The sequence below is a fragment of the Anguilla rostrata genome, chromosome 12 (assembly GCF_018555375.3).
Source record: "Anguilla rostrata isolate EN2019 chromosome 12, ASM1855537v3, whole genome shotgun sequence".
Classification (NCBI taxonomy): domain Eukaryota; kingdom Metazoa; phylum Chordata; class Actinopteri; order Anguilliformes; family Anguillidae; genus Anguilla; species Anguilla rostrata.
The window spans coordinates 23,923,500-23,944,300 of record NC_057944.1 but is presented as its reverse complement, the minus strand read 5'-3'; the positions used below and the strand labels follow the sequence as shown (position 1 = coordinate 23,944,300).

The 20,801-nt window shown below is 44.2% G+C and overlaps 2 protein-coding genes across 5 annotated transcripts; both read right to left on the bottom strand.

The window, feature by feature from the left end:
• Positions 1-1,404: 1,404 nt before the first annotated feature.
• Positions 1,405-11,112, bottom strand: LOC135235575 (dolichyl-diphosphooligosaccharide--protein glycosyltransferase subunit STT3A-like). The gene is made up of 18 exons (XM_064301158.1): positions 10,961-11,112; positions 10,022-10,150; positions 9,688-9,748; positions 9,377-9,498; positions 8,889-9,034; positions 8,541-8,631; positions 8,324-8,430; positions 7,903-8,067; positions 7,006-7,186; positions 6,253-6,408; positions 5,701-5,792; positions 5,002-5,157; positions 4,594-4,782; positions 4,134-4,250; positions 3,682-3,784; positions 2,891-3,079; positions 2,236-2,351; positions 1,405-1,812 (listed from the first exon to the last, which is right to left on the bottom strand). The coding sequence occupies exons 2-18, from the start codon at positions 10,107-10,109 to the stop codon at positions 1,774-1,776; spliced, it is 2,118 nt and encodes a 705-aa protein (XP_064157228.1). The 5' UTR covers positions 10,110-10,150; positions 10,961-11,112; the 3' UTR covers positions 1,405-1,773.
• Positions 11,113-12,048: 936 nt separating this feature from the next.
• LOC135235583 (etoposide-induced protein 2.4 homolog) lies at positions 12,049-20,242 on the bottom strand. Of its 4 annotated transcripts, none has more exons than XM_064301172.1 (11): positions 20,088-20,242; positions 19,026-19,178; positions 18,002-18,147; positions 17,760-17,820; positions 17,471-17,537; positions 16,703-16,827; positions 16,248-16,367; positions 15,917-16,028; positions 15,509-15,620; positions 15,056-15,130; positions 12,049-14,527 (listed from the first exon to the last, which is right to left on the bottom strand). In XM_064301172.1, exons 2-11 carry the CDS (start codon positions 19,065-19,067, stop codon positions 14,365-14,367), a joined length of 1,023 nt encoding a protein of 340 aa, XP_064157242.1. In that variant the 5' UTR covers positions 19,068-19,178; positions 20,088-20,242; the 3' UTR covers positions 12,049-14,364. The 4 variants fall into 4 exon arrangements, with proteins under 4 accessions (XP_064157242.1, XP_064157244.1, XP_064157243.1 ...); XM_064301174.1 differs by having other exon boundaries at positions 20,162-20,226; XM_064301173.1 differs by lacking the exon at positions 20,088-20,242 and adding an exon at positions 19,823-20,057.
• Between the last annotated feature and the right edge of the window lie 559 nt (positions 20,243-20,801).

Sequence of the window (20,801 nt, the reverse complement as noted above, 5' to 3'; positions counted from 1 at the left end):
TTACTAATGTCTCAAGGATATGAGTGGACCCGGTCTTAAGAAAAGTTCTTGGGTCCATGTACATAACTGAAGACTTGAATCCAGTGGTATCCTTCGCCAATATAAGCGATGAAGGGAAACAGCAGTGTTTACCATGGGCATGGTTTGCTGTATGAACATAAATGCAGTTTCCTTATCAAAAGCATTTTCCCTCATCAAAAATAAAAAAGTCTATCCACATGAGTTGGCTTTAGACAAAACGTAAAAATATTTCCCTTTGCTAATCATTCTACATTCTAAGTTAGACACTTCTAATGTTTTTTGAGGGACGGTTTACCCTCAAGGCCATGTCAGAAACAGCTATGCACACTGCGCATAAACATTCTCTATTCACTTGCCAGGATGTCTAATCAGTTTGATCAACTAATTCTTTCAGTTTTTGCAATGAGTTGTATGAGAAACGAGTCTTGTAGAGAGTGGTTTCATTTTTAATTGATTCAGGTGCTGACCAGCAGGTGAAATCAGTTTGGTCCGAACTGCAGAATGGACACCTGGAACTAAGACATTTTTGGAATTAAGAGTTCAAAGGTAAAACAAATGACAACAAAGCAAATGACACCGCTGAAAAGGATAAAAGTTATGAACACATCAGTTTGAAATGCCAACAGAATGACTTCATAAGCAGTCATGTACTGAATAACCCGCCCTCTCCTTTCCCATTAGTCAAACAGGTAGTCAAACACTTAGCGCACAAGTTTTTTTCTGCAACACAACTGTTGTGTGGCATCTGTTGGGCATACCATTAAGTCTGGTAGATTTCTTGTTTTTACGGAGGCTATGTGCATTTGTTAAAAAGAGCAACTTATTTATAGGCAGTGTCATGGAGTCTTTGGTACTCCACAGATCATTTGTCAAAATAGCCTTGGGAAAAAAAAATAAAGGAAAGGGATGATTTTGAGATTTGGCTGTGATGAATGGAATTAGTTTGAGAGTTACTGGATTTGTACTTGTGTAAGCAGATTTGGCTTTAAAAAAGGAAACAATGAATGCGTGATGGTTGAACATTGCTGAACCCAGTATCATGGAATAAAGGACAAATATGGAAATATGCTAATTTCATATGCCAGCAGTAACCAAAAAGGAAATACAATCAACCTTAGCATCAGAATCCTGCTAAAATTAAGCACCCTTCTCAAGGTTATTAAATTAAAAAATCTGCATTAGAGAAATCAGAGAATTTATACATTAGTGTCCAGGATTTATCATTTAGAATACAGTAGCTTTAACTACTAAAACCTTACATTAAGGGCTCATACTCAGAAGCATCAAACCTCTAGAAGGACTGTGAAGTATTCCTTCAAACTCATATGCCTCACGTACGTTATTTGCAGAATAAATTCAAAGCATGCAAGACAGTAAACCATGTTTCATCCCATTTTGTCCCATTGGTTTATTTGACTGCTTTGTAGAAGATCAAAGCTCTGTCATAACAGTTTGGTCTCTTGGACAGGCTGCAGAAATCACTCGCTGACAATCCATTTGGAAAAAAATCTTCCATACAATATATCCTATACAAACTAGTGATATATCACTTGAAAATCCATTTTTTTCTCCCCAATTTTTTTATTTTTATTATTTTTTTAAAAAGCGAAACAATCTCTTTCTGCAAATTCTGAAACTAAAGTATAAAAAAATGATTCAACAATCACCATCAGCATAATCTGAGGACCACGGGGGGGGGGGGGGGCTTTAATGCTGTGAGCCCAAGGGGGCATGGATGGAACGGCAGGGACTTTAGGTCCGGGAGAGACCCCGGTTGTCCAGGTCTTTCACCTGTGGAAAAAGAGGAGAGCGAATGAGACTAGCACAGAACAATACCTTTCATTAGTATTTATTTTGTTTGTTTGTCTGGGACCATGTAGAATGTTAAACAAAAACAGCTAATTTCATTTCAGGTCACCAAATATAGACAAAAGTGAACACAGAGGCTGGAAAGACTTTAAATGGTTAAGGCATCTCCATCATCACCATATACAATAACAACAAACAGGGCCTCTTTACCCAGAAATCTTGTAACAATGTCTTAGATCTAGTAAACATCAATGATCCCAAGAACATCTTTGCAGCAAGACCGTTTTGGGAAACAAGGACCAGTGCGATACACAATAACATTTTTGATGTTTTAATTTTGTCGCATTGTCCTTTGAGTCATTGTGTAGAGTGAGGGTAAGCAGACTTACAGAGGGAAAGCCTCACCTTGTATATCCTGACCAACCAGTGCTCTGTGGTATAGGCCTCCTCAAGCACGTCCAGCTCAAAGTCCTTATTCCCAATTTCAGCATTTCTCACCCTGTCGTACCCAGGGGGGTGCTCTGTGATGGACAGACCCAGTCAGACCGAAGCAGGGCAGAACGTGATAGGAGGTGAGGCTCAATGAAGAACAACATGACGGAGCCACCAAAAGCGAGTACTTCTGAATGGGGCTGGCGATCAGTGACCAGCAGCACATGGTAGCTGCACCCACCATGAACTTCACCAAACCCCCCTCCCACCAGCACTCCCATCCAATCAGAAGACATGCATTTTACTATCTCCAAAGACACAAGCAAGAATAACATCAATGATCAAGACGGCCAAGTCCCACTTCAGCACACTGCAAAGGAACAGAGGTACAGAGCAACCGCTCGGGCATCACATGATGCAGCTGATCAATAACACCCCTCTTCATGCCGCACAATTACATGCAGCCATCTCAAGCAATACAGGCTTTTACAGGATCGCGCATTGTGTGCAGACTTTATCCACCCTAATCAAACGGGGATTTCCTGCAGAGCGGCCGTGGAGTACCAGGCAGAAGGGTGGGCGGAGCCATCAGCACAGAGGCAAAGGGCAGGGGGGTGGAGTCACTCACTGGCCTCGGTGTAGACCTGGCCGAAGCGGTAGTAGCACATCTTGTACATGAGGCAGTTGAGCAGGACGGGCGAGCCGTCGCGGTCCACGCGGAACTCTCCGGTAGGGGTGTAGTAGTCGTGCTCCTTGATGTGCCGCCCCGTGTCCGTGCTGCCGCCGATACGGACCATCCACAGGAACTTGTTAATGTCTGGGGGCGGGGGAGGTCCGCGTTAGCACAGCGCACAGATGAGGCCTCTCAAACACGGACATGCTCATTTAAGTTGTCCCTAAATGACCATTATCGATTCGTCTGAGACTTAAAATACAAGGGTCACATTTATTCACTTTAATATATGTCATTAATCCTAAATAAAATTTCATAATAAAAATCTCTCATTTACATTAAAAGTTCACTTGAAATAACGGCTGATCAACTAAACTTAGCATAATCAAAGTCTGTATTTAAAGGTACACCATTATGCAGGATTTTTTGCTGCCTTGCGGTGGTCCTGTGCTTTACAATCAAAATCTCCTCCATCCTCAACACTACCCACTCACTTCCAGTTTTATATCATCTTTTTATATTTTTATATTTTATCAGTCTTGATATGGTATTTATTTTTATACTGTTTTTGATAGCTGCCACCATCTAGAAACAGCAATTCCAAGGCTGACTGGTTTTTGAACAAGGCCTGTAGTCTACAGAATGCCTGTACTTGGATCGTACTATACTTTGTTATCTGTGGTTGTGATTGGATATTTGGTGGCAGTGGGAGGAGTTTGAGCAAAAACAAATAATTAACTGCACACCGTCAGATGAGTATCCGGTCAATCCCCCGAAGATTACCAGCACGTAACCAACGTCCAGCTCACGCATGATCTCGTAGGCCTTTTCTTCAGTGGATGCCATGGCCTGGAACATTAAAGTCTCTTACACACATGAAGATGACAGTAGTGCAGCAGAACTTCACCTGAAGACCCTGTGCAGAGTTTGGCACTACATGTTCTCTGCAGGGTCACAGGCCTTTATATAGAGGCTCTATACAGAGTTAAATAGCACTATATGGAGGCTCCATGCAGGGTTAAAGAGCACTATATGGAGGCTCCATGCAGTGGTAGGGCACTAAAAAGAGGTTCTATGCAGGGTTTAAGGGCACTACAGTGAAGTCCTATGCAGGGTTTAAGGGCACTTTGTGTAGGCTCTATGCAGGGTTAAATGGTACTCACGACAAAATGAAAGATGGTTCAGAAAGACAGCTCACCTGGCCTACTCTGGATATATGCGTGTTGTTCCATGTGTTGTTGTCCACCAGGATGGTCCGGTTGGCCATTGCTGTTATCTGGTACCCATAATCCCACCAAGACATCACTTTGGCATCCTGGGAGACAGGAAATGGGTTACAGGCAATGGCTGATCACAGCAGCATGCATATACCTACAGGTTCACTATAAATATGTGCTGATGTGAAAAACATTTTAATTATGCATTATAAATGGGATTTTCTCCAAAAACACTATATTTTACACTGTGTGTGCAAAGAACAGAAATGAACTTTTTGGTATTTTGTCGCAGTAGCTAAATATCACCTACAAAACATGCCTGAAAAATAATCTCAAAACTAATGCAGATACTTGATGCATTAGGCACTGAACTAACTCAAAGCAGGTGTCCTTGTTCGTGAAAGGAAGGTGCTTTTAGGACAGGAAGTGAACCTGACTGACCTCCGGGGTGTTATGCCTCAGCCAGTAGTAGGCCTCTCGGAAGTCATCGAAGATGATGCGGCTGCCGTCACCCCCGCGGGCGGAGAGCACGATGGAGGGGGAGGAGTAGGCCTCGCTCGTTACCCAGGTGGAATGGAAGGTGTAGGTGATGAGGAAGAAGGCCATGACCAGAATCATACCACTGGCCACCTGAACAGAGGAAACATCTCAGCACAGTGTTATCTGCAGCGCCCCCTGCTGGTCAGGCCAGGCAGTTACTTGTTTATGGCCAACTAATCAGACGTCACTCTGTCACAACCAGTCACTCAGAACCATAACATACTTCGTAATTTGGGTTCCAACATGTTCTCAATCAATCACCTTTGGATTACATTTTTTTTTCATTAGTCCTAAGCAAGAGCATCGCACCTCGTTCTTGATGGGGTAGGTGGAGTCCTGCTGCTTCTTGGTCTTCTTGTCGGTGCGGCTGACGTCCAGGTTCTTCATGTAGGTGGTGAGCACCTGGGACACCCCGATGCCTGACAGGATGCACATGACCGGGGCCAGGACCAGCATGAGACGCACCTGCCGAGGCAGAACCGCAGCCCGGTCACACGGAGCCAAAGTCACATAACTCACAGAACCGGAGTGGGGTCACTCACACAATCAAAATCACATCACTTACAGAACCGCAGTCGGGTCACTCACAGAATCACAGCCGGGTCAATCACAGAATCATTTGGTTCATTCACAGTACTGAAGTCAGGTCACTCGCATAGAAAGAAAATACCCACACAGTGCTGCTTTTGTTCTGCTGACATTTTGACCATATCTGGTCCTCATCGGCTCACCAGACCGCTGTCCAAGGCAGTCATACAGCTGCGTTTGGCCGAGGTCATTTCACTCACAGAACCACAAATTCACCTCAGTTACTGATGGAACATCACCTGTTCTGACAGTGGAGATGGCCAAGGGATCATAACATGCCTTTTCTCTTGGTCTTATTCCCCTACCAAACCCCTGCTAAAAATACACGCCATCATGGACCCACCCTCCTTTACCGCCAATTCACTGGCACCTACAGGGAAGGAAGAGGGAGAACGCACTCAAGCCTGTGGACACGCTTACCATGACAGCCGAGAAATACATGCTGGTGACTCCGTACATGATGATGAAGATCCGTGCGTCAGAGAGGTTGTTGAAGCAGTAGTACAGCCCCACTGCGGAGGCAGGAAAGGGCTTTCAGTAACACGCACACCTACATGGCTCACTCCTGGCCAATGGGAACACACTGTCTGCCTCTGCAGTCTGTATCCATGCTGAAACCATCTGCCACGAGTTCACTCTCTTTCGCTATGCTGAAAATTCTGCACCAATCAAGATTTTACTTCTTTTTCAGTTTTGCCTGCCTGAATTTGTGAATGAAACATGCTGCAGGAGACACTGGATTTCAGGCTCCATGTTGTCTATGGGGAAACACTGATGTTTATTTAAATACATTTTTAATAAATATATTTAAATACATTTCTCGTAATTGGTGCTTTTAAATTCCCAGTCCAAGTTGAAAGAGACAGCACGTTTTGACATTCATTTCTGCCTACAACTTGTCAGTGAGGGACGAGGAGCCCCAGCCCAGTGCATGCACTTGTCACAGGGAAACATTTTGTGGGTGCTTCTTACCAGGAAACATGAAGACCAGGAGCTGCAGGTCGAAGTAGTAGGAGGACCAGGTGGTGGGCTGGTGCTCGGACACAGAGGCAATGATGGGGATGTTGTTCTTGGCGTAGGACGGGTCCAGCAGGGAGTAGAACCGACCCGTCCAGGGGGAGATTTTACCTGATAAGGGTTAACATGTTTATTATTAACATGGTGGTGATTATTATTTTTATTCTTGTTTCAAGTATTTTACATGTTACATAACAAGATTCTGTCCTATTCAGCATTGCTGGTTATCTTCTATCCCGTAAGGGATGGCTGAATATGCGTGCGAGACATCGATATATCACAGGCCTGTGCAATACTGCAGGAGTAGAGCCCTTATAACCTTATAATTGGATCAAGTGTGAAGTGTTTTCCTGATGGGATAGCCTCTATTACACAACATGGGTGGATTTTTCATGGATTGGGTGGATTGGCTATGGGACTATTTGTGAGCTCGACATCAGTCAAAGATATGATGGGGCTATTTCATCATATTGGAGGACAGTGAAGCAGATAAGCTATCCCAATTGTCTTCATGCCTCCTCGTTCTGTCCTTTCTTCCACATACTTCCGGGTGGGAGACAAGTATAATTGGGGAGCGGATGAAAGGAGGTGAGGAGTGGAAACAGTAATGGGACGCACCCACATAGTCCTGGCAGGAAAAGCAGGAAGTAAATCGCACTGCTGCAGAGAAAAGTGCAGGCTATAAAAGGTGATGTCAGCGCCCCCTACCGGTCAGCATGAGCACTGCTCCCACAGAGAGCAGGACGAAGCCCACCAGGGAGATGATGCTCTTGAAGAGGACCTCAAACTGCTGTGTGTTGAGTTTGCTACGCAGGTAATCCACAAAGGCGTGGATCTGGCACAGGCCGAACACCCCAAAGGCCGCCATGTGCTCGGAGGACTGGACGGGCTGTTGGGGAGAGAGTAGGAGTGAGAGATGGAGAGAAAGGCACGGGGAGGTTAACACACTAAGTACTCATCTCGTTTAAAAATCCAACTGTGATTCCATCAGCCCAAGCGGCCCGTCAGGCCGAACGGCCTGTGAGACTTTTATCATTTGAAAAAAAAGAAAAAGAATTATAATTTCTCTGGCTGCAATTTGTCCAACTGTGGCTTTAAAACTGCAATCCAGTGTTTGGAAATGTGCCACTAACACTGACTCCACATTACCTGCCCTTCTGAGCTCAACAGCACCCTCACTGCAGCCGATGTTCAGTAAACCTATGTGCTGTGTGGCAGACTGTGAAATTGCAAGCTAGGGATCTTTATCCTGCTAAAATATCTACATGAAAAATGTGAGGAGAGGATGTAATGCGAGAATATTTCAAGTGTTAAGCAGTTTTAGGAGAAATCAATTGGCGGCCAACATGTAAACCATCTCGGTCATATGTCCCATATAAAATATGGGACATACTTTATGCAGACTGTTACATTCGAGTGTTACTCTAGTTTCATTTAAAAGTTATATCATTTAAAATGATTTATTCATCATAACTGGGTATATCCAACTGGTATGCATAGCTCGGTATGCACAAGCAAGCAGTATCGCAAAGTTTCATTTACTGAAACACCGAGCCATTTAAACAGCAGAGGCATGAAACTTGTCCAGGACTGGCAGGCCCTCACCTGAAAGCCCACGAAGGAGATCTGCATGGAGAGCACGGTGCCGAGGCAGTACACGGTGCAGTAGGCCACGTAGATGCGGTGGGAGAAGCGTCCCGTCAGCATGAGCACCAGCACGTGCAGGGGGATCAGGTTAATGAGGAACACGTACCCTCCCCACGAGGACACCTGCAGAAAACACACACCAAATCTCTGGACTGCTGCCTCCTTAGCAACGGCACTGCATGTCCCCAACTGTATCCACGACGATGATGATGCTGTACATCTAACTAAGCAAAGTGCAGTGTGGAGCAGAGGCTACGGAAGCAGGCATTCTACACATTACTTCACGCCGCTGAAGCTGAAGTGTTATAGTGCTCTATAAGGTTACCCTGCTTTAGAGAAGCCTCTTCCTGACCCTTCAACTTTGATCCCAGTGACTCACCATATAGAAGTAGGCCAGGGCGCACATGGAGGACCAACAGATGGAACCCGTCTTCACTGCCTTGATCCACATGTAATAGGTGAGCAGCATACAGAAAATGGCGATGCCTGTGGAGGATGAGAGGAGTAAGGACCTGATTTCAGCAAATATGAGCAAACCCCACCCCTGTTACAAAGTGACAGAAGATAGGCAGGAGAGACCAGACCCCCCCCAGTACCTTCGTTGTCATAGGAACCGGCAACAGATCGCGATATGTATCCAGGAACCACCGCAATCATAGCTGCAGCAAGCAGACCAGCTCCTGCATCCTGAGGGAAAGAGAGAGAAAGGAAGAGAGACAAAGTACATAAACAATCATATTCCATTCTAGTTACATTGAGTAGTTGCATTCCATTAGAGTCAATGGTGCATTCAGCACCCCCTGCTGTTACTACAAGACTTTTCCATCCACCTTCTGCTTTTCTGTCATTTTATGCAATTTCTGTTGTGTGACCATTTAGCACATTAGCATCAGCGTGACAGCTGCACGTAGATGAAACTGTTTAAGGCTCTGGCACAGCCTCACCTTGAGCTCTTTGGTGAGGAGGTAGGTCACAATTCCGGTGAAGGAAGAGAAGAGGGGCGCCAGGAAGACGCAGACGTTGCGGATGTCAATGGTGATGTGGAAGAAGTGTAGCGTGTGGTAGAGAGCCGCTGAGGTGATCATCAGGCCTGGAGGATGACACACAAGTGAGCTCTCAACCACACTTACTATATGTTACCTCATGCAGGATGGGTTAAACTAATATAATATATTATATAATATACTCTGCTACACTAAAGTAATAGTCTACCTCTCAGCCACACTTTATACCATGGGTACTGTATTTCACCTCATACAGCTCCATACTGCAAACCATTCATTATCATAGATGGTGATACACATGTCATAGTCAGCCCTGTATAACACATTCACACATAGACAGAGACCTCCATGGGCAACTAGGACTGCATCATGTCTGGCTTTCAGCAGTCCAAGTGCCTCCTAATACCACATCTGCTTTATATTCATACCTGGGTAAATCGTGCCACCAATAATCCTGCCCAGTGGGTACCAGGCCCGGTCGTCAAACCAGTTGTGAAACTTGTAGAAGCCCTCCTCAGTCAGGAAACGAGTGGTGCGATAGTTGAAGTACCTTCAAACAAACAGTCAAACACCAATCAGTTCTGTCACACAAAAAAATCTCTAATTTGAGATTTTCCTGATCTGTGCACGACTGCCTTCTTCAACATAGGTAGAATGATACTGAAACTGGCAGTTGGCAAACGACAGTCAAAAACAATACTCTCAGCAAAAAAAGCCAAGAAGCGAATAGGCGACTCACGGATCAAACTCGTGGATGACGCTCTCGAACCTCAACACGGAGAAGAGCCGTGTGGCGAATGCTACAACATAGAAATGAGTGTAAGTTTCACGCACAAACAGCCTATGCACACATCCTATGTTTGACGTCCCAGGAGGAGACCTCTGGTCCTAAAGCTGCAAGACCACAGCAGCTGGGTTGTGCAGTAGCCTCTGACCAGGAAGGGTTTATGTCATTTCTGTTAGGAGTGGGATGAGAGTAAAGAGCTGAGGAGTAAGTTAAGAGGTAAGGGGGATGGTACAATGCGGCAGATGGGGTAGCATGGCAAGGGTGGTGCAGGATGAGCTGTACTAACAGAGTATAGCCGCCATGGAAAGGATGAGTAGCTTGAGCAGTGTGTCCTGCTTCTCATAGGACAGCCGCAGGAGCCCCATCTTGGTCATCTTGCCGAGGGGGGGAGGGAGGGAGGTCAGACTGTGGGAACCTGGAAGACGGGGAGAGTGAAATGGTCATGAACTACCTGCAGCACAGCACATGCAACAGCGTGGCTGGTTCCTCTTTAAATCATCACTGCAATGCCACAGTTTAATGCTACTGGTAAAAGCATTCCCATGAAACAGAGCGGCCATGCAAGATCAAACCAATACTGTTCACAATTCTCTTATAACTACAGTGATCAAATCTGCTCAGTTTTAATACAATTTCATAAAAGTTGTGGGATTTAAGGTGAAACGAAAACCGCCAGACCCTGTGGCCCTGCAGGACCAGAACTAAAGACCACGATCATATTTTGACATGGGGGGTTTTCAAACGGTGTGCTGCGGCACACTAGCTCTAGACCTCGGTTTCAGCTATTATAAACATATTATGCTGCTGCTCATTCTGTATAGATTATGCTGGCAGACTAATACTAAACAGTATGTGAATTTATCTTAGTCCAACCGGGTTGCTTATATAGGGCTAACAAGATATAAACTTTTGATGGAACGAGTTCAGGTACAAAATTGCCCAAACTCCCTCAATCACACATACAAACATTTATAAAAAAAATAAAGATAGTCTAAGTCTGTTTAACATATGTTTATCCAGCTAGACAACGTTAGAGTCAGAAAACGAGTTGACCACCAATTAGCCAGATATCGAGCTTTCTTTATGAACTTTAATAATCGTACTGAAGACATGCTGTCGGGACAACAGTTAATCCAAGCAACATGCATTCTGTTAGGGAATTAGTCTGTATGTGTTGTAGGGATTGATTTTTCACTGAATGAATTTCTTATCTCTGCTACTGTACCTTCGTTCAGCTTTCAAACCCCTTCCGAAGATCCGGCTACATCCACTCACTCTAGCCTTCAGCGGAGAACCATGAGAGAAATAAGATCCCACCCAAATTAGACCGGAACGCACGATTATTGGCTGCTTTCTACTACTCCGGTCTCTAAGCGTATGTCCTTATTCGCCGATTAAGATGACAGTCAAAACTAATGAAGGCGTGACTTGTAGGGAAAGTCAAGTTTTTTCGTGTCGTATCAGTAGTGACGTGTCCCAGTCTGTCTATAAAATCGACCAGACGAGCGAAGCGCAACAGCGACCTCGCTAGGAGGGAGGAGAGATTTGATCACATACAGCCGGCATGTTCAAAGTTTTGATCTTAGCAGGAAAGCAAAAAAAAAAAAAAAAAAAACCGTATATAATAGAATATAATAGAAATTCGGGGATAGGAACCCGTTTTTATATGTTATCTACTACAGGTATATTCATCAAAAAGCTGATGAATATAAAAAATGTAATGTGCAAGGGCGTAATTTACGGGGGGATAGTGGGGCTACAATCGTTTCCCACTGCTGCGCATCAGATCTATTACATAATACAAAAAAAAAAAAAACCTTAAAAAATGGGGGGACTATGTATAAAAAGTGCTGTAATTTCTGCATGATGTAACCAAAACGTAGAAACATACCCTTTAATAAAAGCTGAGAATCTGCACTTTAGCCAATTGTAAATTGTTTTATTAAAAATGTAAAACACATTTGTTCTTAATATAAATTAGCTTTGAATCAAATAGTCATTTACGGAATCTGACTTCTCATTTGATCCCATTCACATGACTTCGTAAGATGACGTATAGTGTGCATGATGCCATTTGTTCTCACAACCTCTTTCTTGGGCTAAACCTGCACTGGGCCAAGTCTCATTCTCCAGGCCACAGTCTGGGTGTCCCTGATCAACGGCAACTGATACTACTGATGAAATCAATGTCTTGGGAACACATGGCTGTAATTTAAAATACACAACTGGCAACGATTATTATTATCATTCACAACTTTTGTTCTTCAGCTGCTGTTAGTTACCATAAAGTAAACAAAGGCCACCTTTATGACATATTTTTGACATATGTTTTATTGGACAAAATGTATAATACTTTCACAAAACCTCACGATAACCAACCTGCATTACGTAGAGCTGTATGAATTTCTTACAATCATTAGATTATTGTTACCCAATTCCCCACTCCATTAGCTATGACAGGTGATTCAGTCAGTACTTAACATTCACAACCTACTTGTGGTACATGAGCCACACACATGTTCTGTGTAACATATAACACTGAGCCATAGTTTGTTTTCTGCATTCAGTCTGTAGTTATTTGGAGACCAAGAGCAGTCCTTTGTGCTTGCTAATGTGTATGTACCATTTCTGACCTGTTTGAGGTATACTTGCCACTTCTCTGACTTTGGGATCATGCCACTACATCAGTCACAAATAATCTTCCAAAATGCTATTGAGTATTTCAGTGCATGACTGAGTCATGCAGAAAGCTCAAAACAAATCTGGTTGAGCAGTTTGGCAGTGTTGTCTGGAATTGGACATCTTCAGCTCCCCCCCACTCCCTCAGTACCTACAAATAAATGCCAGCGCTCAGTTGTGCTTCACCGTGATTAGTGACTGTTCCTGGATACAGATTAAAAAATATTTGTGAATGTCAATGCTTTTCAAACATAAGGTATAGATCAGATGCGACAGTTGAGATCAGAACGCAACTGTTCCAGCTGTGTTGTTGCTCTGAACAGGCAGGTAGTTTGTCACAGACACAATTATACATAAAGCTGTGAGTTGACACAGGCCTGGCAGTCAGCTGATTTTCACCTTCATAAGAAAGAGTGCTAATCAGTTTACAAAGGCTGACATCCCATCATTCAGATTCTGTTTGCAAGATAATTATTTTAAGGACATTTCTAAGGAGACAGCCCCTTTAACTTCCATATCATAAGCAACATCTGCTATTTATTACTTTTATAAGGAACACTTGGTTGACCCTGGGTTGAATTGGAACATACTTGCGACAAAATTTAGGTTGCTATTCTCGTTACAACATGCACCCTCCTCAGATTGGCCAAGACCCCTCTCATGGCACATCTGAACCAAACAAAGCCAAGGACACAATCTCCACAAAATGAAGAGCAACAAGCTTTGTAACCAAATTACTGAAAGTTTTTTTCATAGAAGCTCCTTCATTTTTTTGCAGATTACATTGAGACAAACACCTGTGGCTGAACAGCAAAAAAATCAAAATAAATTAAACTTCTCCCAGAAAACAGTGCGAAAAAAACTGCCCCTTTTGTTTTTAGAGACGGAGTCAAGTTTATCCTCTGGAATTACAGGTCAACTTCATTGAATACCTCTCTGAATTCTTACAGAGGTTCACAAGGTTTTCTTTAAAAAAATAAAATAAAATAAAATAAACAAAAGAAAAAACGTGCTCCATGAGCAAAGTGAGTAGCAGCCATAGCAGACCTGGGTGGAGAGAGGAAACCCTGCTCGACACTGTACACAAACTGTAGATAAACGGAAGCTCTCTGTGCTGCTCATCAGTTTGATCTGGTTGGCCCAACCAGCATACAGGATGGTGGCCTATCTGAAAAATATTAGGGTGCAAAAATATAGACAACTACGCTTGTAATGCCTGCAATTTGCTTTTGTGCTGTTTTTTTGACATAGGCCATGAATACAATTTTGAGGCCAAGTGTGACAAGTGTTACAGGCTTTACTTCTACTATACTTCAGCTCAAGAATCCATTGGATTTGATGCTTTTCTCCCAGATGGAAATGGGTTTGGCTACCTTGGCAGAGGTGCTAGGTACGGTATAGAAGCAGCCCGCTTAACGTCAACCGCTGAGGTGAGGTCGCATCGTTATGTCAACCGAACCATCTACACTCAACCGTTTCCTTGCTTTCAAAAATTCTTTTTTGTACTTGCCGTCTACTGCTAATATTGTGCCACCACTATATACTGCCAAAGGCCATGTTGTTAATGCGCACGTATATCTTTGCAGAAAGAATGGTGGCCGAAAGCAAGAAAAAATAAGATTAAAAAATGGCACATAATCCACACAAACATTTCAATCAAAAACATGACAAGAAGCTAAAAAAAGAGGAGAAACATCTGTTTCTGAGGTACAATCAAACCCAAACAACTCATCTTTCACATTAAAATAAGATAGATCCAAAGCTCACTTTAACAAACTGGCACCTCTCTCCACCGAACGCTGTGTTCCGGTTCTCCAGCCCACCCAACATTTCCCGGGTCTCCTAAACCCTACCCCCCTGCTCCAGGCCAGGGTCTCGCCTCCTGCTCCCCCCGGCTGTCCGCTGACATTGACGCTTACGTGCGGCACTCTGCCGCCCCCTGGTGGGGCCTCACTGGGCAGACAGGGGGCGCTGGCGGGTGGGCGAGGCATGGGGGGAGGGCAGTCTCTCCGAGGAGGCGGACCCTGTCAGGGTGGACTGCAGATGCACCGTCTTGTGGAACAGCTTGTTGCTGATGAGGACCACCAGAGAGAAGAGTCGCAGCTGGAAGAGGCTACAGGAGAGAAGGATGGAGGGATGGAGGAGAGGGTGAGAGAGGGAGGAAGGCAGGAGGCAAATCTATCTATCTATCTTTCTCCATTATCAATCTTCACCCGTTATCTATCTTTCTCCATTATCAATCTTCACCTGCTATCTATCTTTCCCCCATTATCTATCTTTCTCTCATTATCTATTTATTCCTGCTATCTATCTCTTCCCTATTAATTTTTCCTCCACTATCTATCTTTCCCCACCTATCTATCTTCCCCTGCTATCTATCTTTCCTCCACTATCTATCCACTATCTATCTTTCCCCCATTGTCAATCTTTTCCCCGCTATCAACCTTTCCCCATCTATCTTTCGTCCATTATCTATCTTCCAGCTATCTATCTTCCCCCACTATCTATCTTCCAGCTATCTATCTTTCCCCCACTATCTATCTTCCAGCTATCTATCTTTCCTCTGCTATCCATCTTTCCCCCCTATCCACTGGCTGTAGCAGATCCAGTTTGAGACGGGAGGGGAGACAGTGCCACTCACTAAGGCTTCACCGGCGTCTTGGCCTCGTTAGCGCTGATGATGAAGAGCGGGAACAGAATGGAGAAGAGGCAGCCACTACAATACAAAACACACACACACACACTTTTTACACAGTTTATACAACATTTCCATTTTTGCCACATGGTAGATGTTCTTATCTAGAGCGACTCACTAAGAGAAGAGCATCGATGTTCCATTGCTGAGCAATTACGAACATCCATTGCCGGACAAAGCTGACTTTAGTGATACGTATTGCGTTGACAGAGTAGCACAACTGCGTTTTACAGTGAGATGTGCACAAAAACCTTTTACAGTATTTCAGGGACACTTTCATATGAGATTTGACCTTTTGCGGTATGGGTCAGGTCATGACTCAGCTTTAATGCAGGTATGTCTGTTTATGTTGCAGGAGCCGCAGACCGGCGCTGTGCTGGTCACATGACCTGTCCTAACCTGATGATGTAAGAGGAAGGCAGCGCAGTCAGGAGGGCCATGGGCAGGCCGAAACCGAAGTAGTACGGCCAGTTCCTCTCGATGTTGGAGAGCCGTTGGTGCATCTCGATACCTGTGGGGGGCAAACCGTAAACCGGAGGCACCGAAGAGGCTCCACATGACAAGAGCTCACAGAGGAGAATGTCCCTAATTAACACACGGCATGGTCCATAGACTGGCTAAAAGCTGGCCCATGGACTCCTGGGTAATGCCATATTTCTGGCTAAAGGCCCAGATCCCGACCCACCAAAGCAAAATGTCACCCATTTCCATGTACAGATGGTGTGCTGGTAGAATGGGAGGTGGGGGCAGTGGTATGGGGGACCATGGGAGGTGGGGGCGGTGGTAGGGGAGACTGCGTGCACTCACCATGGTTGAACCAGCGGTACTCAAAGCAGTACAGAGAGTACAGAAGGGACATATGGAGGAGGCTGACCAGCTGACCAACAGCATCGATGGGGAAGAGACTGACAATCAGACCCTTGGAGGAAAGAAATAGAAAAAAACATGAAAAACAGTCCATAAAGTAAGAAAAGAATATTTCATTCAGGACACGCAGGTTCAACACCTGCCGACATATTTGCCCACTAAAGATGTCTCTGAGGAAGGTCAAAGAAAAAACTCCATACAAGCAATAACCCCCACCAAAATGAAATATCAGGCAATGCGAGCGTCCCTGACGGGAAATGGGGCGGTTTACCTGGATGAGGAAGAGCGCCTGCAGGAGCAGGTTGAAGAGCATGTCGGCGATGATCTTGCTGACGCTGGGGAAGGGCTGGGCTTTGCACCCCGACACCTCGAACGCCAGGTCAGCAATGTCCTACAGCAAGCAGAGAGCCAGAGCTTCAGTGATGCTCCAATTTGATGCATCGTATTAATATTCATAAGAGGGTGTGGATGTAGTATCTTGGGCCACACCTTCATAGTGCACATATTCATATGCAATTACAGCACCAAAAGAAAGAAGGTATTTAGGACAGATGGAATGCATGGGAAGACCATCTGGGTCCCATTTTTATATTTTTGTTTTCATATTTGTCAATCTTTTATTATTTTTAAAATGCTAATACACATACATAAATACATAAATGTATTACTTACTACAGATGATCCAATATATAGCAATGTTTCCAAGCCCTGGGATGGATCACTAACCTGAAACCAGATGGCATTGACAATCTTGCTGAGGACGAAGAGAGGAAGAACCCAGAGTGCGCTGAACACAGACGTCAGGATGAACTCCAGCCACGACCACACGTCACCATGGAGAGAGGGGTCACCTGACAGGAAACGGCACTTTGATCGACAGGCACAGCAGAGCTTGACTGTTAAGGCAGTCCACAAATGCAAACGTGCTCAGATACCTCATGCTATCAGTGGGTGCGTACCAATGCTTCTCACTCCTCATCTCCTTTCCTCCATTACCCACTACCACTCATCTCTAACCCGGAAGTAAGAGGAGGAAAGCAGGGGAGGAGGCATGTGAAGGAAACTAGAGTGAAAACAACTGGGACAACTTATCTAATTCTCCATCATCAAAGTCAAAGCTGAATATTGATGACGTAGCCCTATCATAACTTCAACAAATGCTGAGCCCACAAATAGTCCCATAGCCAAGGCTCTGGGACTCCACTGAACCACAGTGAGGGAGAGAGGATATACAGATCAGTTTAAGGGGCACGAAGGAGTGGTGGTAGTGGAGGAAAGGATACACTTTTTGATTATTTGGATGCACCGACTGACTCGTTAACTCAACCCAATCATACTGTTCAGCGGCAGTGAAGAAAGTTTTGGAATGGTTCAAACAAACTGGCTGCAGACAACAAGCTGGTAGTTCACCTACAAAACAAGAGATTTATAAGGCAGCACTGCCTAATTATTGGATCCTAACTCCCACAGACCACACCCACAATAATTACCTACCAATGATTGCAGCCGTCAGGGCCTGGAGAAGCGGGATAAACACCCGGTAAAACAGGAACAGACTGAGCTGTAGAACACAACGGCAGAAACATAACCAAGAAGTGAGTGAAGTTCTAAAATGACACTGAAGACCAAATCTTATTTTCTCCCCCTCTCCCCCCTGTAATAAGTCATGTTACGCCCCACAGTCGCACCCACACAGGTGCGTAAGGAGAAGGTGCTTTTGGACAGAGACAAGGCGGTAAAGCTCAGCCACTGGGCAGCAGCTGTGTCGGCGGGGTGGGCTCACCCAGAACACTCCTCCGTTCCACGCGCAGCACTGCAGGATCCGGCTCAGCAGCTTAGGCTCGCTGGGACACACAAAAACACCTTATTTTACCATTTCCACGCCGAGAGGCACAGCCAGCTCAGATGGAGGGTCTCAGCTGCATGAATGTCTGCTGAGCATTAGAATGTTCTTAACGGAACATTCTAATGCTGATTTAACAATCACAACTGGCAAGTGAAAGTAATGAAGTTACTCCCCCCCACCTCTCTGGCTTGGGTTCCTCTCCCTGCCCCCGTCGCTGTGCCAGTACACCACTGGCCCGCCTCCGCCTCTGCTCCTCTCGCTTCTGTTGGATGCGGGCATCCAGTTTGGAGATGGTCCCGATCCCCAAAATGGCATCCTTAATGCCCTGCACACAGACACAAAGGGGCAGGGTGCATAACCAGAACTCTGCGTCAAATTTGATCACAGCTGGACCCCGAGCCATACCATTCTTAAGCTTCACTGTAAAGGCATACTTGACAGTCACTGCACGGAGTCTGCAAAGCATTATAAAACATGGTTTCATATCCAAATTAGTTTCTCAAATAAATAAAATAACAAAGATATACATTTAAAAATCTAATGTCAGAGCGCAAAGCTGTCTCATGAGGAAACCATTAGCTGCCCCACAAAGTAACCATCTGCTTTAGTCACCAATGTAGAGACTAAAAAGATCAACCAGCAGCATGTTTTATTGGAGACCCCTGCAGAGTCAACAGTGATACCTGGAAACAGAAACTGAAGCTCAATACAAACAGAAAAAGATAAGGAGGGAGCAGTGTGCAAACCTAACTGCTGCAAGGCTGGCCACAAAACAAGACAGGCTAATCAAAGCATTACAGGTACTAATAAAGTTTTGCAGGTTCTGCAGCATCAGATCATGACTAAAGTCACTCAAGACTAAAGGCACTGGCAGTGAGCGTAATTTTGGTAGCTACAATCATCTGGCCTCTTCCACTTGCATTCTTGGGGAAAAAAAAACAGGTGCAAAACCTAAAATGGCCATGGATTTTCTGAGGAAAATTACCCGTACATTGTTTAAAATTATATTTTGGTCATTCATCTAAATGAAGCCTGGAATTCAAAGTATTGTTGAACATGTGCTGAGCTGGACCAGTCAAGCAAATACCCAGGTATGGCTAATATATGGCACAAGCCAAACCTGGTTGCATTATCTTTAGAAAATCTCTGTAGTGACTTTAGATGCGTCTTCTAACGATGTGAAAGACGACAGGAGTTGCTGACCATTGTCGCATCATGGAGGAAGGTTCTCACACTGTCCGCCATTTCCAGGCCAGCTGAAGCGGGGATGAAGGGGGAGGAGGGGTCAGCAACTGTACACAGACCTGGAGTTTGGGACCTGGCAAAATCTCATGGTGCCACAGGGGACCCAACAACCTAAAGTGATAAGAGCATATGGGTTTTTAGGTTTAGAAAAAGAAAACCATTATTTCATTAGTCGCATTATTTATTTATTTTTTTAGTTAATTAAACTTCCCTCAATAAAAAAATGCTCTTAGATATCAACAAGAGCACAGGCCTTGAATACTTTCTGTCCAGTAGTTAATTTGTTGTTAAATTCTTTGCAGAGGTGTGGTCAGGTTATCTATGGAATGGCCTTATTATATTTAAGTTTGATAAATGTGGTAGAACAGGCAGAACCTCAATGCTGAAACAACCCATACCAGGTCTTACCAAGTTGCTAAAAATCGGCTGTAGATAGTTAGTTAGACAACTGCAACTAGCAAGCCAGAACGACGTAGCCGTACAAAAATCTGAAATTGCGAACATAATTATACTTAGCGAGTTACCCTACATATCTAGTGATTAGTTAATAAAGTTTTAAAAACATATATAATAATTATTATGATTGTTGCTCCTAAAAGACGGCAAATGCGAAACATTTCAAGTCACAGCAGTCAAGAGAAATTGATTAAGCCAGCTGTGATTACAGCCTTGCCTGTTATTTACTTGGGTGACCAGCAAGCCATTTAACTTAGATAACCCGTTTTGAGAATGTCACTCTCGAATAGCTAACTTACTGTGCACATTTTATGCTCCAACAGTAATTCGCGAAGCGAGCAATTCATGTAGCTAAAAATCTAGTTGGCAATCTCTGATTTTAAATTTGATTTATCTAGGCAGCTAGCCAGTTAGCTACTGCTAATTACCCAAATAAACAACTAGCAAATAACTAGCAGCAAACCGCTAGGGACTACACTATTCGTCTTATTTCCATGCAGAACAGCAGGAAAATATCAATTTAGAAGAAATGTATATTTGTCCCCCCTCCCAGTCCCTTCTCACCACAAGTAACTCCTTTCCCCAATCCTGTCTTCTATTTTACACCTCTTTATTCTCGCACAACAACACAGTCCTACCCCAGTTCTCCGGCCCTTTTCAGTAAACTTAATCTATGGCGCATGCTCCCAATACCACAAAGGATTATGGGATCTGTAGTCAGAAACAGTTCAAATGCATTTGAAGTACCCTACAGTAGCGTAAGTGTTGCTTTGCTTTGATCCATACTTGTCACGTTATCTGTACATTTCTTCATCAAAACTTTAAGTTAATTAAGTCCTGTTGATGGGTGGTCGCTATTTCAGTTTGAATGCTGCTGGCCTTGGGAGCCAGATAGTGGTATTCGTAGTGGTAGCTGTAGGAGTAAAGGGGTAACTGAGCCATGAAGGGTTAGCCCTGGATTCAATCAGTTCTGTTCCCCAGAATGATCTCCTGTTCCCCTCAAGATCTTGTGGTAGTGTGCATCTTTCCTCCAAGCTACAACATACACACATGCCTTAGCTTGACAAAAAAATAATAAAAATACAGCATATTCAATGGCTCACAAAAAATGTGTTGTGAGATATGTTGTGAGATTTTAAAATCAGCTGAAATGCAGTTCCTAGTTTTACCCAATACATCGCCCTAACTTACATTCCAAGTGTGACTAGTTGCAGTTACATGACAGGCATGTAGTGCACTGTGTGGGTGTGCATTGCCTCCAACAACCAGGTTCATGTA